This window comes from Heteronotia binoei, chromosome 1 (assembly GCF_032191835.1).
Source record: "Heteronotia binoei isolate CCM8104 ecotype False Entrance Well chromosome 1, APGP_CSIRO_Hbin_v1, whole genome shotgun sequence".
NCBI lineage: Eukaryota > Metazoa > Chordata > Lepidosauria > Squamata > Gekkonidae > Heteronotia > Heteronotia binoei.
In genome coordinates this window covers 56,477,351-56,503,313 of record NC_083223.1, presented here as the reverse complement: position 1 = coordinate 56,503,313, position 25,963 = coordinate 56,477,351, and the positions used below count along the sequence as shown (strand labels likewise).

The window sequence follows — 25,963 nt, the reverse complement described above, 5'->3', positions numbered from 1 at the left end:
AAAGGATAGCATTGGTTCTCCCCCACCCATGGTGAATTATTTAAAATGGAAATGATATAGAACTTTGTATATTCCCGTATTCGTGTGTTATTAATTAATCAATTTTTTGTGTACTAAAAAGGTTTGGAAGAACTTCAGACATCCCCTCTTTGACAAAGAGATTTGAAACGGCATGGCAAACCATCAGTCAGCACCGGGTTCTGTCAGGCGGTTTTGGTGGTCTTCTACAAAAAACTATGAAATGAACTTTGGGATTTAGAAACCAAAATTTCAATATACAAGCACTTTTTTGCACTTTGCACTATAATGGAAGTAATTTTCATATAAGGTTTCATGTGTGCTCAGTTGCATTGGATGATTTGTTATGAGAAGTTCTTACTCACTGATAACAAAATTTATGAGTTGTGTGTTAATATCACTTTATTTAAATTTGATAAATTTGGTATAAATTGTTATTAGTGATTTTGTTATTATATCAGTGTTTCCCTGTTCTCAACCTCTCTGTGATCCTCTCTTCCAGTTTAATCTCCAGGTGAGGGTTGGGGATCATTCAGAATTACAACTGCTCTCCAGATGACATCAGCTTCCGTTCAGGTGTGCGTAGGGGAAGTTCATGCCTTCGCTTGGGTGGATGGAGGACAGCAAGGGGGGGGGCACTCACCCAGAGCCTCTTTCTAGAGCCCATTGTATTTTTCTTCACAACCGGCCTTGTTACTAGTAATAATATAAAGGTAAAGGTAGTCCCCTGTGCAAGCACCAAGTTGTTACCAACCCATGAAGTGACACCACATCATGATGTTCTCTTGGCAGATTTTTAATGGGGTAGTTTTCATGCAGGAGAACAGCATGAGGGGAGGCAGGAGCAGTACCTCCACCCTGGCAGTGTTTAGAGTCAGTTTGGACTGTCCTTGTTTTAGAAGCCATTCCCTGCAGCTGCTGTGCTTGGAAATCGAGACCCAACACTCTAAAAATAGTAATGGTTTAATTTGGCCCTGAAGTAGTCTCTATATGAGCATACTCAGGAATGAACCTAAAAAAAAGCAAAAGTCCCTCAAAATTACACAATAGCTTTAAATCAAAGCCACATTTAAAAACATGATGGAGTTGTCTAAATTATTGTAAATGAAGATCCCTTCGGAATACAGGAACACATTTTAGAAAGAAATTGTGAAACAATCAAATAAATATATTATAAACCATTGCTTCCAAGCAGGCGGGGCCAGTGCCAGGGTTGCTGATGCCCTATGCTGGGAGGGTGGGGGCTGCCCCTCTCTCCCAGGTGATTTAAATAGTGTGGGAGGGCATCCAAGAACAGCCACTGCCCTTCCCATGCCTGTAAAAGGTCCTGCTGATCAGCTGGCAGGCCTTAAAATCACCTAGGAGGCCAATGCCTGCTCCTGGGCACTCTTCCAATCATGGGTATCACTGGCAGAAGTAGCTGGGCCGGCCTCCCCCTGCATTTAAAGAGCCCACCGACCAGCTCGTCAGAAGGGTCTTTAAATTGTGCAGGAAGGGCAGTGGCTGCTCCTGCCACTCTTCCCATGTGATTTGAATAGCCGGTGGGGGTGGAGGCAGCCTACAAGCCACAAGGTGCTTGAAGGTTGCCCCTGCCGGGCCGCTGCCCTTCCTGTGTGATTTAAAGACCCTGTCATATGAACATATGAAACTGCCTTATACTGAATCAGACCCTCGGCCCATCATAGTATTGTCTTCTCAGACTGGTAGCGGCTCTCCAGGGTCTCCAGCTGAGGTTTTTCACGCCTATTTGCCTGGACCCTTTTTAGTTGGAGATGCCGGAATCTTCTGCTTACCAAGCAGATGCTCTACCACTGAGCCACCATCCCTCCCTGTTGGCCAGATGGTTGGCAGGTTCTTTAAATGGAGAGGAAGGTCAGGCCAGCTGCTTCTGCCAGCGTTACCTGTGATCATGATTTAAATTCCCCAGGAGGGAAGTGGTGGCCCCCACCCTCCCAGAGGGCACCCAATTTGGAGCTCCCCAGGGCTGCACCCTAGGCAACCACCTAAGGTCACCTAGCAGGCATGTTGGCTCTGCAAGCAGGAGAAATCCAGGCTGGTGAAACTAAAGGTGAGTTAATCTTGCTTTGCCAAAATATATAAACCAAACAAAACACCAAGGTCACCTACTTGAATGCTTGTATTGAAGGCACAGAGATGTAGGCAAAGCCAAAGAACAGCTGATGGGATGCATACAAAAGGTTCTATTTTAGATCTGTTCATTAGCAACAAATTATAGTGTAGCAAACAGCATTCTGAAGACAGCTACGTATTGATAGCAGCTTCATTGTGGATTTTTTTTAACTCATTCTCTCTAGATAATCCCCATTCTCTTGTGATAGGAAATAGAATTTACTGATCTGTGTGAAAGCTGGCTTACTTTCAGAATCTATAAAGATCTTTCCACATATGCTCTTTATACTTGCTGCAAAGGATAAAGTGTGAAGTCATACCTTGTAGCTCTGGCGATACTAATTAAGCAGAGTCTCAATGGGAATCGCAATGGTGGTCAACCTTGTATATATTCATTTTATTAGTTTTTCTTTATATGTTTAAATGTGTACATGCAGTGATTACATTTAACATCAAGAATTTTAACAGAAGTCACTAAATTATTATACAGAGAGGAGTATTTATTTGGTTGGGAATTTATTAAAGATTTTATAAAAGGAAAACACTGAAGTGAATTGATCCTCTACAGACTCTCGAAATTATCCTTTGCAAATTTTTGATTGCAGTGCTCTCCAGGAATTGACTGAACATTTGCCAGTTATTAGATGTCTGCATTCAACATGTGTGGTCAAATAATTTCAATATGTAACAGTTGATATTTGGCAATATTTGATAGCTGACATGTATTCTTTATTGATGAGAGTTTAATAGATAATATAATAATTATTGCTTGACAATTGTTACTGTCAGGGCTTTTTTGAACAGGAACACAGTTCCAGCTGGCTTGGTCTAATATGCAAATGAGTTCCCGCTGGGCTTTTTCTACAAAAAAGCCTTGTGTGAAACAATGGTGCCATCAGGGGGTGTGGCCTAATATGCAAATGAGTTCCTGCTGGTTTTTTTCCTACAAAAAAAGCTATGGTTACTGTAAGTAATATTTTAATATTTCCAAACAAACAAAAATACCTGGAAGACTACGGTATTCAAATGCTGCGGTATTCAAATATATGAAGACAGCAGAGAAGATTTTTAAAAAAGGGAAAAAAGAATGTTAACTGTGGGCCTCTATGAAGGTGTGTGAGAAACACATACCTTCTCAAACAGTGCAAACCTAAAGAGAGTTACACCAGTCTAAGCCTGTTCATTTTAATGGGTTTAGACTGGAGTAAGTCTCTTTAGGATTGTACTGATAGCATCATTTCCTCTCATCGCAATCCATTTTAATAATTTTAATTTAGACTACAGAAAGTATTGTGTTTATATCAACAGTGTTTTTGCCCAAGGGGCAACTGTGAAATGATATTATTTTTAACTCTTATCATGAACTATCTTTGAGAGCAGAACTTTTCTTCACCTTACATATCTAGATGCATAAGACATAATACAGGGAAGGATTTGAGTGCCAAAACCAAAACGCCAAAAATATTCAGTAACTTTGGCTTCTCCTACCGCTATTAAGAGAAATTAAGACTAGAGATGGGTACAAACTGGGAAAATGGTGGTTCATTTCAGTTCATGGTTTGTTTGGTCACCCAAGTCATTGATTCATGTTGATTCATTTTTTAAAAAAGATTTCTGGAACCAATTTGTGATTCATTTGGTTCAGGAAGGGGTAATACGGTCCCTGAGTGGGCTAGAGAGGCCAAATTTGTGGCAGATTCTTCAGCAGACTTTCCTCTACCTGGTCTAAGTTTGATGGGAATTAGATGGGGGGGGGCTGAGTTACCACAGAGGCACAAGAAACTTGGTTTGTTCTCTGTGATTAAAACAAATCAAAGCCTACCAAAATAAATTAGGAATTGAAATAAAATTGTAGAAGTGTCCTGGCGGCTTCTGGCCAGGACTGGGGTGGGTCTTCCTGACTCCCCTGATGGCCCTCCTGACTGCCAGTTCCTGAAGGGGGCAGCATGCACCCCACCACCACCACCTGAGTTCCCCCCAACTTATTGCAGCCAGGTGAGGGCCAGCAAGGGGCCTAAAGAGTCTTGTGGCAGCAGGTAGCAGGAAGAGGAAGTGCCCCAGCTACTTGGGCACAGAGACTGCAGCCTCCAGCAAGCCAGGCCCCAAACCCAGAGAGAGCAGAGAGCCACATAGCAAGCAGCGGTGACAGTGATGGAGCCCGCCAGGGCAAGAACAGCCCCAAACACCACAGAAGCAGGCAACCCCAAACCCAAAACAGCTTCCCCTTGGAGCTAAGGTCCCTTAAACCACAGAGGAGCAATTGGCAGCTGGAAGAGATGTTTAACATTGTCCCATAATGTGGGGCTGGAGGACAAAAAGTAGCCTTCCCAACCCTCTCGCTCTGGCGGGGGATGCCAGGTTTTCCACCCTCTTCCCCCGCTCCCCCCAAAAACAGAAGCGGGGGGAGGGGGAGAAACGGCGGGCACCCCATCCCAGAGCGGGCAACGCTGCCGCGCTGCTGCCGCCCCCTCCCTCCCCGCAGCTGCTCCTCCGAGATGGGCCCAGGCTGAGCCCATCTCAGAGGAGCAGCCAAAGCAGAGAAGGGGAGGGTGAAGGCGGGCCAGGAGCATGGCGAGCCGCGAATCCGGGCCCCTCTAGGACCCGGACTCGCGGCTCGCCACGCTCCTGGCCCGCCTCCACCCCCCTGAATTCCAACCCAGAGGCTGAGCGGAGCGCGCGACGCTGCCGCAACGCCCCCCCCCGGCAGCTGCTCCTCCGAGATGGGCCCAGCCTGAGCCCATCTCGGAGGAGCAGCCACGGCAGCGCAGCGACGCTCCCCGGCGCCGTTTCCCCCCTCCCCCTAGCTCCACCCCAGTGTCTCCTGGCTCCACCCCCAAAGTCTCCTGGCTCCACCCCCAAAGTCCCCAGATATTTTAAAAATGGGACTTGGCAACCCTAGCCTGAGCCCATCTCGGAGGAGCAGCCAAACCAGAGAAGGGGAGGGTGGAGGCAGGCCAGGAGCATGGCGAGCTGCGAATCCGGGCCCCTCTAGGACCCGGACTCGCGGCTCGCCACGCTCCTGGCCCGCCTCAACCCCCCCCTTTCCAATGCAGAGGCGGAGCACGTGACGCCGCCGCAACGCCCCCCCCCCCCGGCAGCTGCTCCTCCGAGATGGGCCCAGCCTGAGCCCATCTCGGAGGAGCAGCCATGGCAGCGCAGCGACGCTCCCCGGCGCCGTTTCCCCCCCTCCCCCTAGCTCCACCCCAGTGTCTCCTGGCTCCACCCCCAAAGTCCCCAGATATTTTAAAAATGGGACTTGGCAACCCTAACAAAAAGAGTCCCTACACTCTAGCATGCAGCAGCAGTCAAATCAACAAGCACACAATGTGACTAACTCCTGCAGAAGCTGCATGCAAAATGAAAGCAGATGACTCAGGGTGTGGCAATAAATACTATTTGCTCCCATTGAGAAGAATAGAAACTCTGTGATGGGCTCTCAGAGCTGCCAATCAAGCTATGGGCAACTGCTATGGGTGTTTCTAGGGCTCCCAGAAGTCCATCTCCATTGTTCCCTAGGAATTGATTACATTGGTGCCAGGCTGTCTGGAGAAACAAACCAATAACAAACCAAATGAACTGCCCCGGGAAACAGCGAGTTCACTTTCCAATTCGGGCACAACACAATGAAATGAACCACAAATCAGCCATTTTGAGCACAAATTACGATTTATGGTCCATTTCATGCTATAAAATTATTTCTTGTACACAGAAGTACAGTCTCCTATGAAATCCAGAAACCCTACTCAGTCTGGTCCAAAGAGAAGGAATGCCCTATTCTGGTGCAGCATACTAGGTCAATTCTGCTTTTAAAGCTGGACGTACAATTAATATTTTATATTTGGACACGGTAATTTTAAAGATTATCCATGTAGATCCCATTCTATATCACAGACCATAGGCACAGCACTGCCAGTAACAGTTTAAAATTTTGCAAATGAGAAAGATTACTAATTTGTTTAAGCAATATTGAACATGCTTTTCTATCATAGTAGTCCTCAAATGAACTAGTTTGCACATTGTAAAGCGTCAATGATAAATAAGACCTAAAATACACTAAACCATTGCAATGTGTGGCAACGTGACTGCAAATAAAAAACCAATGAATGTTATTGCTAGGGGAAAGCACTTGAAAATTAATAATGATGGTATCTACTGCATTCCACCGTTGCGAAGTTCACAGAAATGGGTTGAAAGCTCTTCATATGGTGGCACCTTCAGAAACAACTTTAGCTGCTGGTTTCCTGCATTCTAATATAGTATTTATGTGCCAAATGGTCAGCATGCTCTCAGGCAATTTCAACGCACTGTGGATAATGGTTTAGTTGGGAATCGATACTATAGCAAATTAATCATTAATCTTGCGCTTTATAAAAGCACACCTTAGGCATAATTAGAATGGGCACTAATTGCTTAGCAACCATCACCGCTGTATGTTTCCGGTGGCCTTGAAGGAATGTTTGAGGCCATTATGAGTCTAGTAGCATCAGATTTCTTCCCGCTATGTGACCAACTGGATTATAGGCAAATGTATAATGGCATTCGTATTAGTCTTTGCTGGCTAGAAGTGTCCACCAGCCAAAGCTGGTTGGCTTTTGAACGGACTCCCTGCAGTTCATCTATATAGTTATACAATTTTGACTTCCAAATGTAGTGACTTCTTAACAGCTGGTTTTATGGGGTCAGTGAGATGACTGATTGAAACGGATTTGCATAATTCTGTGGAGCATGACCCTTATGCTGCTTCCAGAATGCTATCTCACTCTTGCTCACTTTATCAAGCTCAAGAGCAAAACTTGCTAGCCTCTCCCCCCACCCGGCCATAACCTTTAGCTCCAGATAGAACAGTGGAGGATGTTTGTTTTCAAGACAGCCTTTCAAGTCCTATCCCACTAATGCAACTGAAATCGAGTGCAAAGCTCTTGTTACCCGTTCCCCAGGATCAAAATTTAGGAGTCCAGAAGCTGAGCTTTTTCATTTTGGGCCTTTCCCTTGGGAGTCATTCCTCCTGATGGCCTGGCAGGACCTCTTTGGCAATTTTCAGGATGTACTGCAAGACTCGTTTATTTCATTTAGTACTAAGAGTGTGCTTGAGACTTAACTTTGGCTTCAGTCTGTTGTTTTCATATTGAGCTGGTGTGTGCATTTTATTTTTGATTTAGATGCAACCCGAAGAAAGTTGACTGGTATTTAAGAACCATTTAGATTAATAGGATTTATTATAGGAAAAATGATTAGAATGGGGGATGGATCTCAGACTTAATACCAAAAGATGCTATATTAGTTACAATGAAATCTACATATAAATTCAGACATTAATAATGGAAGAAATTTTCCAGTAAATGTGTTACTGGCAAAACCTAGAACAGATTAACGCATACCGACAAAAGCATAGGAATCTTTATTTCAAAGCATAAACATCTGGTTGCTTCCCTGTATCTCACGTTTATGCTGATACAATGTAAATTGTAGATGTATAAAACAAGGCTGATCTTAATGTTTCCATTAATTTATGGAGTTGCTGGTTCCCATGCATGTTCAGAGGAAGTCTAACTGGGAATTCTGGACCTTCCAATTATTCTGGAACTCCATGTTAATATCCAAAGTGTCCTTTTTGTACACTCAGATCAAATGTTGTAAACTTGCAATATTTAATATAGCAACTGGTTGAGGTAATTGGAAGCTGGAACATAAGGATCCTGCCAAATGGGTTTCCCCCCCACATGCTAAATGAATGGTTCCGTTTTTATTTCCACAGGTATAAAACAAATAAAAGATAAGACAGAAGCAATGATGGCTGGGAAACAAGGCTCCTACTTTATCAATATCATGAGTTCTCTTTAATTTCTTGATGTGCAACCCTGATACATTACTCAGAGATAAACTACATATTGAGGAATAATGCGATGCAGCCTTCCTTCAGTAGCATATTAGACTGCAAATGGAGGTTACATCCTTGAATGTGGTTCTTTATCCAAGGATGATTACACATGACAAGAATTTTCTGTGTTCCTTCCATTGCCACTTGGAATGCAAGGGCAGGTCCATTAGCAACAGAATTTCCTCGCATGAGTTTTCTGCACACATTCCTCCATCAGGCTCTCTCAGCTGTCATTTTTTCTGTTTCTTTCTTTCTTTTTTTGCTGTTGCATCACTGGAAGGCTTTCTCAGGGCTTTTCTTGTAGCAGGAACTCCTTGGCATATTAGGCCACACACACCTGACGCAGCCAATCCTTCTGGAGCTTACATTAGGCCCTGTACTAAGAGCCCTGTAAGCTCTTGGAGGATTGGCTACACCAGGAGTGTGTGGCCTAATATGCAAATGAGTTCCTGCTACAAAAAAGCCCTGGGCTTTCTAATGATCTTTTAAAAAATCACTAATTGCTATAGAACTATAGAGACGACTTTTTAAAAAATAAGTCCTCAAAAAGCCCACCACTTGCAAGGCATGCTAAATGGCAGCCCTGAAAGGGTGACAGTAAGAAAATGGCTGGGACTTTTGAGAATGCACACTTTCCCATCCAGATGGTGTGCTAATGTACTTGGATTGCATTCTTCCCCAAAAGACTACAATAAAACTGTGAAAAAGCCATACTGAGTTTTCGGAAAGGACAATTAAAGTAGAAAAACCTCTCTGTGGAAGCAGTCAGAATTTCCTTTGTGTAGAAAATTAGCATGCCAGGAAGAAGACTATGACAGATCAGGATAAAGAGCTGTTTTATGGAGAAAAATAAAATGTATGACCTCTTCCTAACTGCCATTAAGGGAGGACCGTATCATGGGATATTTGTCAAGACATTGTTGTGAATGAAATCACCAAAAGATGGGGAATTTTCAACAAATGAAGGGAATAAATTCAGAATGCTCCTCCTCCACATGATCATTTCAGATTTTTAAGTTAGATGGATCTGAGTCTTTAACAAACACATTTTTAAACCTCTTTAGAACCTTACAGTCCTCCATTTCACCCCAGGTAAAATGATTTGGAAATGATAATGTTTGTCACAAACTTTACAAGGTTAAAACATTGACCTTTCCCTCCTCTTGGCAGCCCCCATGTCTTCTTCCTTTTCCCTGCTTTATTTTTTCCTTCTCAGCCATTAATCAACCTACCTTTTATCTGCCTCCCATCTTCAGCTACATTTATCATTTATTTACTTCATTTATACTCCACTTTTCTCCACAGTGGGGATCAAAGCAGCTTCCATTAGTCTTCTCTCCTCTTTTTTTCCTCCTTACAACAACCCTGTGAGGTAGATTAGGATGAAAGTAGATCACTCGTCCATAATCACCCAGTGAGCTTCCGCAGCTAGATGGGAATTCTAACCTGGAAGACCAGAAACTCTAACTACTAAACAACAATGGCTTCATAAGAGGGCTACTGTTTAAGTGGGCTACTGTTGAACAGAAGCAAGCAGCCAGGCCTAGGTGAACCATTCAAGTCTGGTGGTATGCGCATAGGTTAAAACATTATGTGGTTATGCAGTTATGCACATATCGCTAAGTAATAAAAAAAATGGTGACCGTAAACTGGATGTCTGAGACTCCTTTTGCTTCAGGACAACCTTCAGACATCCGGAAGTTGGTCGAGAACTATCCAGACGGGGAAACTATGAGGTGAAATGGGAGAACTCAAAAAACACTACAAAGGAGCAGGTAACAAAGTACTCCGGTTCCGAGAAGGAATCGGGGGGGGGGGGGGGGCTACTATGAGTTAATACCAGGAGGAAGATGTTGCTGTCTGATCAGTCACTTTTAATCCGGTATGAAACAGCAGCGACAACTGATTATACTGTGCGTCTGAACAACCCCTCTGAGTGAAGCAGAGGGAAAACTGAAGACTCTGCTGAGAAGATCTATCAGCACTTCAGGGCAGACTCCTGGTTTAATTTAAGAACACACAACCACACCAGGAGAAAGGCTAGATCCTTGTGGTTGAGGAGAAATCCCAGGAGACAGACAGGGACACTAGCTGAGTGGGACTGAGACACACAGGATTGTGGGGCTTGTGAGATAGCACTCAAAGATGTGAGATCTGAGGTATCACTTAGGTCCGGGGTGTGCCCATATGCTAGTAAGAGCGTCTGTGTGGGAAAATTCTGGCACAAGTCAGATAGTTCTCAGTGAGAAAGACAAAGAGTGTGTGACCCCTTTTTTATTTTATAATCCTTCTCTGCATAGAGTGTTTGTAGTGCTAAAGAAGCACTGCCTGCCTGTTTAATATTTGCTTGTTAGTTTTGTATATCTTCTGCCAGTTTTACATTTTATAATACTTCAGCATGCCAACATCTCTGGTGATTAGAGATTGTCTTTTTAGTTGAAATCCTGCCTGCCAACTGATTTGTTAATAGCTAAACAAATAATTATTCACACCCTCCCCTGCCTTTGTAAATCAATAAATACACTTTTGGTTTTGAATTTGAAAATGTCTGGTGCTTAGTTATTTTCTGATTTTAGTTTGTTGTCTGAGGTACTGGGTGAAAGTGACTGAAAAAAAATCACAGTGGTCACTTCCCCCAAGCTGACCCTAAGAGTCCCTCACAGCCTCAGTACCTAATTCTGCTGAAGATAGGCAGTATGGGTGGAGGGGCTCCTGCTCCCTCCCCTAGCCTTTTGCCTGAGCCTAAAGAATCTCCAGTGGGAAGTTATTTCATAACTTTGGAACTGTGAGTGTGTGGACATGCAGCTCTGAAGTAATGCAAATAACTTCCCCTAGGGAGTTTTTTAGGCTCAGGGGAAAAGCTGGGGTGGAGTAGCAGAAGCCCCCTCTTCTACCCTTTGTCTGCCATCAGCAGAATCAACTTCTGAGGCTTTTAAAGTGACACCTTAAAGTGTATTTTAGCCCTAATTCTGTGCGGCTTCTAAATCCATTTAAGTTAATGGTTTTGGAAAGATGTAACTCTTCTTAGGATTGCCCTGCTAGCATGGTTGTATGTGTAGACTGTGTGATTGGGATATGAATGATGCATATGGACTATAACCTCAATATCAATTTCAGACAGTAATGAAATTATTTTCCTAAGAAACCTCTTTATGGCTTGGTGTATTAGCAAAAATCATTACTCTGATATATTATTAATCTCTCTGAATATTCAAAGCAATCCATTTTCAACAGAAGTATGACCTTTCTGCCTTTTACGTAAAAAGATCCTATACACATAAAATTATTTGTAACATGGTGCACTACATTTAATTTGAGTTGCTTTAAATTAATAAGTAAATGGTCATTTGAAGTGTGAAAATAATGTGGAATGAAACTGCTGTCTGCTGCATTTCAAATGCAGCAATATCAAATAGTTACTCTATCACTTAGAAGCTAATAAGTTGTTTTGAAAACTGAAAGTTTCACTTAACACACTGTATCATATAATCATTACACTCTTTGTAGATCTGAGATATATATATTCATTCCCATTTGAATATTTTACTCATTCTACATTCTCACAGAAGCCAAGAGCTGATTTGTGCAGTGGTATGGATAATTCAAGTAGTTACAAGTTACAATGCCCACAGGCATATCCAGATTTTCAGCCTTCCGAATTTCACAGTGTTTGGAAAGCATCATTGTACTTAGCTTAACAAGTGTGAGAGATGAAGTATTAAAGCGAGAAATTACCTGATAAACTCTAGAGATAAGAAAGATACCTTTCAGGAGTACAATGAGCTATGCAATTTTTTTTTTAAAAAATGAAGGAACTTCATATAGCCAGCAGAATGCCAATCAAGGTATATTATATTTCTTATGCTTCATAAAAGCATCAGCACAGAGAAATAAAAGGGAATTGTAAAGGTAATAAACTTTTTATTTGATGGTGACCTACGTGAATTTTCAGTTTATTCCCTGACCTGTAACCTGTTCAGAATTCCGGAGGACAGTATGCTGTATCACTCTTTTATATTTCAAGTAATGGTGGAAAGATGATCCATATCTATTTTTGCTTCCATTACATGATATAACATTGAAATGCAATGCTGTCCCCACCATAATGAATGGAATGAGTACTGCATAAAGCAGGGGTGGCCAACGGTAGCTCTCCAGATGTTTTTGCCTACAACTCCCATCAGCCCCAGCCAGCATGGCCAATGGCTGGAAGTTGTAGACAAAAACATCTGGAGAGCTACCGTTGGCCACCTCTGGCATATAGGGTCTCTGTACTGTAACAGCAACAGTCAACTACATATCAGAAGGTTCATATTTTGGATCAGAAACAACATCATTTAACAAAATATGCATAACAGAGACTGGGTCCAGACCAGCATTTTAAGCCTACACAGAAACAGCTCGCAGACAGATTTAAAAATCAAGACCAAACATGCGCATCTGCTTCCCATCCTACTCCCGTACTCACACCGTCCTCCAGCGTCTCTGAGGTGGCTAAAAAAGCTAGCACTTATGAAGTGGTAACAAATCCTTCTGCTGCATGCCATCCGTCTTTCCAGGTGTCTGAACATGAGAGCACTCAAGTGAGGTGGATTGGTGGTGTGAACCTGCCAATCCACTCTAGGTGCTCACCAGTATTCTTTTTAAAAAAAACTGCCCAGAGTGCTTGTGCACATATGCACATGACTACTAAAATGTATGGAAAAAAAGAAACCCAAACCATGGCAAAGGGATGGTGTGCAACAGCCATCTGACCGCTTCAAAGTGCCTCCCGTGTGGGAAATGAGCAACCCAGGATCTGGCCCCATTTGAGATGCCTCCTGTGAGCCTGAAGCTGCTGGTCTGGACCCAGCGAGAATTTTCCATGTAATGGGTTCCGAAGCTTTTTCACTGGTGCACCCAAAAAAGGAGCACTCAAAAAGCTATGCTGAGGATTGTGGGACCTTCATGGATAACAGTCAAGTCTGACAGGTAGTGCTGCCATTCCCCAGAAATTGATTCTTGGAAGTACTACAATGATGTTTTTTGAGAGTGGAAGTTGTTTTGAAAAGTGGTTCACTCTGTCACAGGAGTCAGTAGTACACAGTGCCCACACTTGCTCTCCAGCTCCACATCCCATGTGACTCTTCTCTGGTTGCCTATTCCCCAGGCCCCAACAGGGGATCACCCAGTTCTGGCAGCTTCTAGCCAGCTGACTAGTAGGGAAACCCCACCCCAAACAGTGACTTTGTTGTGTGACATCCCCAACATGATGACATAATGTGGAAGTGATGTCATCATATTTGGGATGTAATGCAGAAACACTCTGGTTTTTAGGCAAAACTATGGTTTGAGGGCAATTCTATCATAGAGTTTTGCAAAAAAAAAACCCAACCCAGAGCCTTCTGATGTCCCTGATGTAATGACACTGCTTCTGTGTGATGTAACTACATCATGTAGCACCACCACACTCCCAAAAGGCTCCCTCCCACCCCCTGCACATTGTCAGGATCTGGCAACCCTAGTAACAGTGGTTGTAATAAGGAAAGGAATTGAGAGAGACTGAGAAAAAAATGATGGGATCCAACCTATTGTTTCCTACTTGCTGCCACAGACCTCAGCCAGAGACCCTAAAGAGCCTCTGCCAATCTGAATAAATAATACTGACTTTGATGGACCAGTGGTGTGATTCAGTATAAGTCACCTTTATGTATTCACAGTGGTAGTTTCTTCTCCACGGCTAGGGGGCTTTTTAAAAAATGAACAATTAAACAGCATTATATTGATATAAAGTGTAGAAATATCTGTACCAGGTTCTCTGAATTCCCAACTTTCATTTTTAAATTAAAAAGTATGTTTCTAGTCCAATCCATTGTGGAGATATTCCTTTTCGATTAGAGCGCCAGAAAAGAGAGAGAGCCAGAGACTTACTTAAAAAAAAAGAAAGGCAGAAAGTTCTCTTTGGGTGCGGTCACACATCACATTAAAAGCGGGTGTGTAGCGCTCAAATTTGAACTGCTCAATATTGATTCGATGCAGGGTCGTTCAGACGAGCATCCAAGAATGCTACTCATTCTGTTGTTGAGCATTCAGACATCCAATACTATCAAGCTCTTTTCTTGGAGCATGCGTGATCAGATGGTGATTTCTGGGAGGGGAGGGGGTCCATTGAACATGCGCCCAACTGTTTGGAGTTGGGAAATCGAAGGTTGCTTCAGAGGCAGGGGGGAAGGGGGAAAGTTTCCGGAATTAATGTTGCCGATTCAAACCAAGGAACTGCCAGGAATTACTTTCCTAGAAATTGGCAGTGACAGTCATATCTGGAAATCCTCCACATTGAAAAAAAAGATTTTTTTTCCTATTCTGAATAGTGGGATAATGTCCCCCCCCCCCCCCTCTGATCCTGTGTTGATTGGAGAAGCAGAAACGTCACCTCAGATTCCTGGATGATCTGGCAATGCACATGTCTGCTGAGGCTTTTTTTAAAAAAAAAAGGTGGGAGGGGTGGTAAACATTCCAAGTATTGTGTGTGAGCTGTCCAAACAGGAAAAAGCTGATCTTGTGCTGCTTTTTTGAAAAAGGGCCAGACTTTCTGCGCTGTCAAATTAATGTGACACTGATCCGCAGCAAGTTGGAATGACCCTGGATGACGCTCGATTGCCAGATGTGGATGTGTTGGCAAACATATTTAATCCGTCAGCGAGACGGAGCTGTGTCGCCACTAATGGTACATGTGACCGCACCCTTTCAGAGAATCCACATATTGCTGAACTAATTAGAGGTATAATTTCAGCTTGGGTATGCCCTAACACACGCTCCTAATTAGGGCTGCCAGGCTCTTGGGTGGGGCAAGGATTTTCCCACTCCAGAGGTCCCCAGCCCGCTGGCCCGCATTGGGCTGGTGGGGGGGGGGACCCCATTCCAACATTGCTTGCATGATGACATCACTCACAACTGATGTCATCGCACTGGTGACAATGCACACCGGCCGCTCTAGGTGCTTCTGGGAAAACTCTATGGTTTTCCTGGGCACTCTAGCAATTTGATAGGGAAACTCTATGATGTCATCGCATCACGCACATGCAAATGTCCCTCACCAGAGGCCGCGGAGGACTTGGCGACCCTAATCCTAATACAAATGTCCTGCCTCCAATCTGAAGTGGTACACTTCAGACAGTTCATCTCTTTTTTGTGAGGTTTCAGTCTCCCAAGTGATCATTTATCTCCAACATACTTTTGTGTAAAATGAACAGATTAACCACTGATGCCCAAGACCTTCACTTTCATGTTTGTGGGCCTTATAAATTAGGAGACCTCTGGCTCTACCGCCTCTGAGTGAAAACTATGTGGTATAGGTTACAACCTAGAACACTGCAAGTGTGGCATGTGATTGTACATGTGGTGATGCAGCCCTCTGAACTTCTAAAAGGACTTCTGCAAATGGTATATGATTTGTGACCTGAATATTTCCCCACTCCTCCACAGCAGATTTCCAGGCTGTACAACATGTTGTGCAATCACTTTCTCTACACACAGTACATTCATTGGACAGTGATCTCCCAGAGTGTTCACTTTTGTGCATTGTTGTGGTGAGGGCAGAATGGTGAGAGTAGGGAGGAGGATTAGGAGACCAAGGCCTTCATCTGAGCTGACTGCGTGTAGAAATAAGGTAAGATGAATTGCATCTGAATGGCTCCCATGGGCTTATTTTACAATTCACCTCCACTAAAAATCAAGTACCTATTAGAAAATGAAAACTGTACAGTTAAGAGCATAAAAATAGATGTAAGGGATATTAAGAGTTACAAGTGAGACCCTGCAAGGACTTGCAGGAGGCATCTCATTTTCTACTCCTCCACCCTTTCCACTTTCACTTTCCTGAAAGTCCTCACAGTTCCTCCCCTCTTCCTGAATCACAACAGATCTTTTAGCTACAGAAATCAGTTTGCCCTTAGGGTTCCTAGCTCCAGGTCAGGAAATTCTTGGAGATTTGGGGGTGGAGTCTCCAGAGAGCACAGTTTGAGAAGGGATACAGTCTCAGCAGGGTACAACATCAGAGTCTAATCTCCAAAGCAGCCACCTTCTCTAAGGGTACTGATCGCTGTCATCTGCAGAGCAGGTTTAATTCTAAATGTTCTCCAGCCCTCACCTCAAAATTGGCAACTTTAGCTCCCTTGGAAAAAATGGCTGCTTTGGAAGGTGGAATCTATGGCATTATACCAAGGGCTTTTTTGGTAGAAAAAGCCCAGCAGGAACTCATTTGCATATTAGGCCACACCCTCTGATGCTACCATTGTTTCACACAGGGCTTCTTTGGTAGAAAAAGCCCAGCAGGAACTCATTTGCGTATTAGACCACACCCTCTGATGCCAAGACAGCCGGAAAATGCGTTCCTGTATGTTCCTGCTAAAAAAGCTCTGATTATACCCCTCTGAAGTTGCTAGGCTTGCCAGCCTCCAGGTCCCAGCAGGGAATCCTCCTGGTTTTTCGGTCTCCTCTCCACTGGCAGGCAGATGGCGTTTGGGAATAAGCTCCGCCCCAACAGTCACAATTTGCCTTTAAACCTCAGCAAGCTCAAAAGAACCTTGCAACCTTGTGTTTTGGACTGTGCATGTGCCTTTAAATCTAAGCTGGAGGAAAGCTGAATGTGTGCAGTGAGCAAGCAGAGCCACGTGGCTCTTCCCAGTGAGTGTATGAACCATGTGAGAAAGGAAGAGAAACCAGTGCAGTCCCTCTGTTTGTTTTGCATTGGTTTCAGAAGTTTTGTGTACAGTAAAATGGAATTAACTAGAACCTGATTATGGAATGGAGAAAAACTCCATCCCCTACAGAGCTGGTGCAATCCAGTAGGCCAGGTAGGTGTCCACCTAAAGTGCCACTTGGCCACAGGTGTGGGTGGAGGACACCCTGCTGCCCCTGCTGCCCCTTCCCTGCCACTACACTCACCCACCACTCTGCCACCTTCCCCCACCTCACCGTTGAGCCTGGCGGCCTGCAGGCAGGGAGAGGGGGCTGAGGGGGGGTAATGGGTCAGTGTGGTGGAGGGTGCACCGCAGCAAGGGAGGGCTGACTCTGAGTACCCCTGCGTGCACGTGCTGCCCCACCCCTGCTCAGTCCTCATAGGTGTGTGCTTCCAATGGAAGCACGACCCAGGAAGGCTGAGTAGGGGTGACGCATCACATGTGCTTGGGGCCATCCCTCCTTTGTAGCACACCCTGCTGCAGCCACACTCACCCTCACCACCACCCAGGAAGGCAGCAGGGATGTGGCAGTGGGTGCACCGCAGCCAGGAAGGGCTGGCTGACTCCAATAGTCTCCAAGCGCACATGCCACCTTGCCACCCTCACTCAGCCTTCCCAGGTCTGCATGGACCTGGAAGGCTGATCGGGGGCAGCGTGGCAGCATGTGTGCTTGGAGGCACTCGCCTAGGGTGCCAAAAACCCTGGTGCCAGTGCTGATCCCCTAGGCTGCTCTCCTTTCCTGTTACTGTGAAGAAGCTGGTTGAAATATAGCAGATGGTTAATTCAACAACGCCTGTGAATAAATTGCACCAATGAGATCACAAAAGCGTATGCTTGCAAATTGTGTTTATTTTGGCTGCTTTGTGCATGTGTGTGTGTGTGTATTCATGTTCACCTTCATTAATGGCAGTACAGCTGCTGGAAGATGAGGAAATGAAGACTGAATTAAGAGGCACTGCTGTATTATATTTCTTTATTTTAGGCAATGGGAAAGTCTCCTGATTCCATCCCCAAACTCTCCCCAGTTCTACCCCAAAGTCCCCAGATATTTTCTGAGTTGGACCTGGCAACTCTGGAGGTTGATCCTCTCCTCAAACCTCACCCTTCCCAGTCCTCACCCCCCAAATCTCTAAGAATTTCCTAAACTGGAGTGGGCCACTTTATCTCTCTCCTTCCTTCCAACCAACCTTTATCTGTCCCTCTATCTTAAACTTTCTCTTTCTCTCATCCCCCACCCCCAACAGTCTCTACTGCTGGTGTTAAATATGCAGCCATGGGCTGTATCCAACCCTCAGAGGGCGCCTATCACTTCCTGTCAAGTTCCTAGCAACTTCCTGTCATCTACTTTCTTCTCTCTCTGTTTCTGCATCACAGCTTGCTTTGCCAGGTTTGCTCAATCACACAGGAACTACAGAGCAAAGCCTCTATTTTTTTCCTATTGGCTGAGGCTCCTTCCTTGGGAAGTAAGGGTGGGGAGGGAGATCTTGCTTTGCAAGGCTTTCTCAGTTGCACAGCAGAGCTACTGAGCTAAACCCCTCTTCCTTCTACTGGCTGATGCTCCTTCCTCTCGTTCCCTGGGAGGGAGGGAAGAGCTTCCTTTGCCCAGTTCCTTCAATTGCAAGGAAGGATACAAAGAACCTTTAAAGCCAACGAAGTTTTATTCAAGGTATGAGCTTTTTCCTGAGAGAGAGAGAGATTTGTTGGCTCATTATGCCAGGGCTCTCCTGGATACAACTGGGTTTGCATCCCCCTTTTCACTGTATTCATGCCTTCATAATCCAGTCTTTCTCAGTAGGAAAGCAATGTGAACTATTAAGAAGAGAAATAACAAGCCAATGTGGTGGATTAGGCTGAGAGAGTGCATCCAGACCAAGTTCACCCAGTACATTTACTTTGTAGACTAGAGTTTTTAAACTTAGACTTCCCATATAAGTAGGCTGATACTGACCACTATACATTGCTGTCTCTATGTTCTTGCACTGCCTCACAGGAGTTGTAGTTATTTCTCTGGGGAAGAATATAGTTTTGTAGACAAACACATAGCCCTCACTCGGTGTCATGGTGCTTTCTCATGTTCTTGACCAGCACATGAAGCAACTTCTATACATAAGCTCACAGTGCCCAGCCATTTCATCTTTTGCTTTTGGTCTTAGGCTCAAACCACTGACCATGAGTTTCTGTAATGACTGTCAATACATCAAAAGTAGGTTTGTATCTTACAGATACATACCTGAACAACACCTGGACAACATTCTCAAGATTGCTACAGCACAGACATTGTCACCAGATTTTGAAGCAATAATTCAGAGCAAGAGGTCTCAGTTATCAGAGACTGTTAAACAAAATATTGCAAGAGTGCTAATATTTTAAGCATGTTTTAAGCTTTAAAATAATCTTTAAATGTATATGTCTTTTTTAAAGTTTGTATCTCTGCTATCTGGTATTACATTTTATGACACACATGACCTGGCCCAACAAGGTCTCATGTATGTCAGATCCATCCCTCAAAACAAATGAATTTGACACCCCTGCCCCAATGCGTATATATATATATATATATATATATATATATATATATATATATATATATATATATATATATATATATATATATATATATATATATACATATACATACACACACATTGGGTGAAAAAGATTTCACATTTTTCTGTAATTGGGCCCTATTCAGGTTTGTAGAAAGAACTGTTTTGCCCCTTCTCAGCTCCAGTCACCAGATTTAATTATCCAAAGAGTTTGATGACTTCATTATTAGTATATAGAATATATTTATTTATAGATTTCTGCTGCATGTGGTCAATATTATATTTTTTCCTTCTATTTTTTAATTTAATTTAATTTAATTTATATCCCGCCCTACCCCACCGAAGCGGGCTCAGGGCGGCTCACAACACAAAAGTTCTAACAATGAAATTCGAATTTTAAATACAGTAACGATTTACATAGTTAAAACATTAAAAACCTTAAAATCAGTACATAAATCCAACAGTGCGCTATCTATAAACTTTCTTCAGTATTTTGGTAATTTGGTGCCGGTCAGTTGTAGGCCAACCGGAAGAGGACTGTCTTACAGGCCCTGCGGAACTGTCCAATATCCCGCAGGGCCCTGACCTCTTCCGGTAACTGGTTCCACCAGCAAGGGGCTGTTATTGAGAAGGCCCTGTCCCTGGTTGACTTCAACCAGGCCTCCTTTGGCCCGGGAATTACGAGCAGATTTTGGGAGCCAGATCGCAGTACTCTCTGGGGAACATATGGGAAGAGACGGTCCCTAAGGTAGGCAGGTCCTAACCATATAGGGCTTTAAAGGTAATAACCAGCACCTTGTACCGGACTCAGTATATTATTGGCAGCCAGTGCAGTCCCCGGAGGCCCGGCTGTACAGTAGTTCTAAAATAATGAAGCCATTTAATAGTAGCTTTGTGGGGGAAGGAACTGTAAAAGCATTTCAAGTCCACAAAAATAAGGGAGTAGTAGTGATCTATGATGAATTAAAGGGACAATTTTGTATATGATAAAGCAAGCATCTTCACAGCCTTCTAAGCACAGCCTTCTAAGATTTCAGTGTGTGTGACTGCTTAGAAGATGAACCATATTTTTAAATTCTGCTTTTTTGCTCTCAGACTCTCCTCAGAGCAAAGAGAAATGATAAAGCAACTGATGCAATTTTACTGTATATTATAATGAGCATCAGCTTATTATAAGACTAGAGCTAAGAACTGGGAAAAATAAGTACGCTTTATGAAGATTAAATCAACACCATTGGCTTCCAAGGACAGTGTTTAGGTTCAGAATGAATGCAACACAGGGAAAAGCCTGTTGGAATATACAGTGCTAAGTGTACAAAAGAAGTTAGCTCTGGGGGGGGGGGGGGCAAAAGAATAAAGCTAGTTAAATAGAGGTGTGGATGCTACTTTCTTTCTAATCTTCTAAATGCTGTCTCCTTCTTTATCTCCTGAATATACTTCTCAGGTTGATTTCATCCTTCTTTACTCTTTTTCCTCTTCCTGTCAGCCATATAACTAGAAGCATAAACTTCTTGCTCTAATTATGTAACTTGTTAGCCTCTTTTATCTGGATATACCTCCTTCTGCAATTCATTAGGAACAAAACCTGACTATGGTATGCACTGGTTATACATTGGAGATAAGAAAGCCAGTCAGAGGTAAAACAAAACTAAAGATATAATTAAAACTAAACAAAATACAAAAATTAAAAGCAAAAAGAGTTATTCAGCATAGTACTTTTCTGTACAAGAAGTCATAATGGCTACACAGGTGTATAGATTCTTCATTTCATATGCTACATTTCTTATTAGCAAATTTTCATATGTAAAACTGCTCATTGCACAGCTGATCTTACCTGTTGTCGACCTGATTGTTGAGGTGATATTGGAAGATGCCATTGCAGGGATACATTCATCATCTTGGGAGTAACCTGCCTGAATGGCACGCAAGTAACTGTGGCTTCTGGTTCGGAAACATCCTGGGAGGTCGAGGGCATCCATTGCCTGAGCTTCAACTTCGCTAAATACTGATTCACAAACAGATTCAAATTGCCCATTGACCTCTGCTTCACTCATCTAAATAAACAACAACATTGTGCTTGGTATTTTTCGGCAGGCTTTGCCTGTAATGAACATTGCTTTAATACTTCACAAACAGGCACTTGTAGTACATTTACACAGAATTCCTCTCCACCACGATCACCTCCCCCTCCCAAACAAAGCAAAACTTTTTGTCATTTCTCCATTTAGTAAAACATATCAAGATAATTTAGCTAGGTACATTTGCTTTGCTAGTAGATGAATGCTAAGTACACCGACCCCCAGTTAGTATTGAATTTAGTTTGAGATTAAGTTTTAGAGTCTGGCTTTATCTTGATTATACTTAATAAACTGAGTGAATAGGCACAGACACAGAGCCACCTAAGCATTAATTTGCAAAATTAAACTAACTGAAGAGCTGAGGCTAGTCCTGCTTCTGATCTGTTTCACTTTCCCACCACCCTTATATTTGTCTTCTTTTCTAATGAATTCCAGGAAGCATCTCCAAATCCAAATAGGGATATGGCTAAATACCACAGTTCAGATAGAGCTCTAATAGAATTGAAAAAAAAAATCCATTTTTGGAAATGCGGCAAAGCAAATTAATGTCTCTCCCAGCTATGCTTCCTTTTGCATTAATTCATCAATCACTGCTTGCTGAATGCATCCAGGATTGATAGAGGACCAGAACTCAAAAGGCCTTATCTAAGAACAGGACTTGGCTTTCTGCCTTCTTGAACTAAAGTTAGAGGCAGTCACGCTGTTGTTTTGCCTCTATGCTATGTATTCAAAAGTGCTCACCCTTGAGAATTCTACTTGTGTTGCACTGTAGGAGAAGGAGAGTGTCACAACACTAGAAGTGAAGTGCAAGGAGGGGGCTGCAAGAAGAAAGAGATTGAGTGTTGTAGCCCCGAAGCAGCAAACTAGAAGATATGGACTGGCCTTCAAAAATGTGCTTTTGGATATTTTCTGTAATTCTTTATTGTATTTCCCCCCTGAAATATCCTTGGAATACCTTGCCAATTTCTTCTGACTATAGTATCATTATAGCGACCACTGGTTGATGTTGTCTAATTAAGATTGAGTGAGAGAAAATATTCTTGAATACTGAAATTGTTTCCACACTATATGTTCTCATATGTGAAATATGTATGTTAATATTTTTATTGTCCTTGTTGTGTGTAAATATCCAAGTGTCCCGGCTGTGCCACGCCAGGCCTACCACCGGCGCCGTCCACCCCCGCCTCAGGCTGACACAGGGCCCCTGAGCCGCCCATGGGATTCTCGGACCACCCCCACATCCCCAACCCAAGCAAGTCACTGCCCCCACCTACCTGGGGGACGAAGGAGACAATGTTCACCATCGCCATAGCACTCCCAGGCAGCAGGGGCAAAGCAAGGCCCCATGAAGATGCCGCAGCTGGGAGCCGCCTCATGGGCGTGGCAGTGCCTGGCCTCCCCTGGGGCTCCACAATCCGGGGAGGAGGGAGCATTGGCCTGAGCTGCAGCAGGCCCTGCAGGCCTGCCACACAGCGCCTTGAAGGATGCCCAGCCCCCACCAGCCCCAGGAGAGGGAGACAGCTGCTGGGCGTCATTGCTTAAGAAAGGGGGGGCGAAGCCTGTGGAGACAGTCACTGGGGAGGGACCTAGGGGAAGGATAAAAGGGAGGAAGGGCGGCCAGTGGGAGGTTGATGATGATCTATAGTGCAGTGTGGAGGTCAGTTGAGTCAAGCACAACCAGAGAGAGAGAGAATAAGTGCAGAGGAGACAAGCATGGCCTAGAAGGTAACCCAGCCCAGCACCTTCCTCTGAGACCTCCCGGCTGCCCAGGGGCGGGGCCCCAGGGTTCGCAGGGTGATGGCAGGCTGAGGGGTGGGGCCCCCAGACGAGGCGGGGTGCCACACTAAGATATTTAAAACTTTTTTCTTGAATTTTTGTGTTCCCTTTTTCCTTCTGTATCCCTATTTCTTTTTGAGAATATATATATAATATAAAAATAAAAATGTGTTGGGTTTCTTTCTGCCATGTACATTTTTACATTTTAGTTTGAAGGCCATTTTATGGATGTTCAAGGTCTGCTGGGGGCCAGAACTGACTCACCACAAAGTGATCTAAGCAGCTTCAAACCAGAAAAGATGATATGACAGAGGTATTGCCTGTGTCAATTATTGTCCCTCATCCAGTCCAGCTGTTACAGGCTATAGAGATCTTCTACAGACCCTGTGTGTGCCAGTGTGTGCCACTGCTGCTCAGAACTGGAGGGAAAACATGGTAGTAGGTGTGCCCCTTCCCCAAGTATGGCACAGAAACTGGTAGTGCTGGAGCTAGGAAGCGGTGCTGTAAGTGAGAGAGCTGCTTGGAGTGGAAAAAGGAGTTGAGCCAACCCCGCCGGCTGGGGAGACTGTTGTGTGGAAAGCTGGTTAAAGTTACTCAGAAACACATTAATAATAGGTTGAAAATGGGATTTTTTTTTTCCATAGGAAAAAGCAGCCCCTGGCAAACATCTTGTGTTTGGAAAGTGTTTTTGGTTCAGAAGCCTACAGGAAGACCATCAGCTGGTGTAGATTTATCAAAATGACTTAACCATCAATCTGTCCTCTGTATTATATATTGATTAGCCCCACTGGACATCCCTGAATGAATTTAAACCAGCCAACTGCTTTCCTAAGCAACCTATTTGTCATGTCCTATCTCAAAAATTATTCTTTGTTCAAGAAATAAAATAAGAAGCGAGATACTTTCAAGAACCTCATTTTGAGCTTTTGAAGACACTGGACATTTCAATTCTGTGTATACTTTGAGATACCAATCGAAAATGGATTGAACAAATTAATAAGTAACTTTAAAGGGGAAAAATTCATTCAAAAGCTAATGAAGCGGCTGTGTAAGTGACTGATAATAATAGATCCTGTCATTTGTTATAGGAGAGTGAAAGAACTAGAATTCATATAAATGAAGAATAATGATATTCATGATATCTTGGTATGCCAACTCATGGCTCAGGGAGAAATGCTTATACCTTTAGCAGCTGAATAGGATGGCAGGCTTCTTTAGTTCACCTTATGGGGGTGGCCAAAACTGGGAGAAATCAACCTGCTGTTAAAAGCACAGGGCCTGCATCAGACTGATGGCTCTCAGATCTATAAGCTACATGTATTAGTAATTTAAGACTAATTTCTTTTTGTACAGGAAAACAATCCCAAGTACCCCAAACACTGACTCATGCAGATAAAAGTAGTGTGTGAACTGGGTGTGGATCCCAGATACAATCCACAACTATTCTTGTGATTGTGATGACATTTCCCCCCAGCAACAGCTGTTATCAGAATTACCATAAATCAGGAGTCTCCATCTGGTAGCTCATGAGCTACTAGTAGATCATTGGCTGCTGCAGCCCACAGAGCAGATCATGCACTCTCTAGAGCAGGGGTGGCCAAACTTGCTTAATGTAAAAGCCACATAGAATAAATGTCAGATGTTTGAGAGCTGAAAGATAGGAAGGGAGGGAGGAAAATCAGTGGGGGGAGGGATGGAGAGGTGGAAAGAAAGCAGTTTTCACTTTAAATGCATTCTCCAAGCTGCTAGCTGGGTTGGCTTGAAGAAGTGATTTAAAGAGACAAATGCCTTCTCCAAGCTGGCTGATGGACTTTGAGAGCCACACAATATGTGGAGGGCTCAGGAAAAGACTGCAAAAAAAAAAAAAAAGGTCTGCTCTAGCCTTTTATTTCATAGGATTTCTCTCTGAGTTTCTTAGCTGATCACCTCTTTTCTGGTGTTCTTCCAAGTCCATGGTCTGTTTCTATGACAGAACAAACTGGATAATTTGCTGGTTGGGGTGAGATATTTTCCATTACTCAGGAGTAGCACTTTTTAAATAAAAGGTCGGTGAGTCCTCCTTTAGATTGCATTTTTGATTTTCTGGTTTATCTGGTTCTATTTTTTTTTCCTGGTTATATCCTCCCACAGCAGTGCATGGCCAAGAGGTGCTGTGACTGCTTGTACGGCTGTTCTTTGGAGGAAGGCTCCTTTGGTTGGATGACGTCTTTAAATTTTGCTCAGTGGAATGGTAAGCTATATGCCATTGTGTGGACTGTACCAGCATAAAGGGTATAATATATGGGGGGTATATTTGTATTTTTATGTACATGTGTGTATGTTCGTGCATCTGGAAGTCATGGTGACCTTTGGTGACTGACCTTTACTGAGGGCATGAAGGATATTCAGAGAGGTGACTGAATAAAGCCTGCCCCTGCTTTCTGCCTCTGGTATTTCAATGAGGTCTCCCATCCAAGTACTTGCCAGAGTCAACCCTGCTTAGCTTGTGAGATCTGACAAGATCTGACCTGGCTTGCCCAGGCTATCCAGGTCAGGGACTAATGGGTGTAACCTTATTGCTAGGACATATATTTTTAAATTGAATAAGTGAATTATAATTTCAGTGAAGAAACTCGGTAACCACACTGAAAATCTTCTTGTGCCATTACTCATAATAAAATCTATTTTGAAAACAATTATTTCTGACCTTCCTAATTATTGTATCATTTTTAATCAAATTGAACAAGCTAATGTACTCTGGAAAGACAAACATACTTATACTGAACAGCCTTCTACTAACAATATTAAGAAAGAAAGACGAGGCAATTAAGTTTCAAG

The 25,963-nt window shown here is 43.4% G+C and overlaps 1 protein-coding gene across 6 annotated transcripts in view; it reads right to left on the bottom strand.

Moving 5' to 3' along the window:
* DLGAP2 (DLG associated protein 2) overlaps nt 1-25,963 on the bottom strand; it is a 662,574-nt gene that overhangs the window by 63,741 nt on the left and 572,870 nt on the right. For all 6 annotated transcript variants that reach the window (XM_060234802.1, XM_060234819.1, XM_060234811.1 and 3 more), the window contains one exon: nt 21,127-21,346. In XM_060234802.1, coding sequence (XP_060090785.1) covers nt 21,127-21,346 — 220 coding nt within the window. The remainder of the gene's footprint in view (nt 1-21,126; nt 21,347-25,963) is intronic.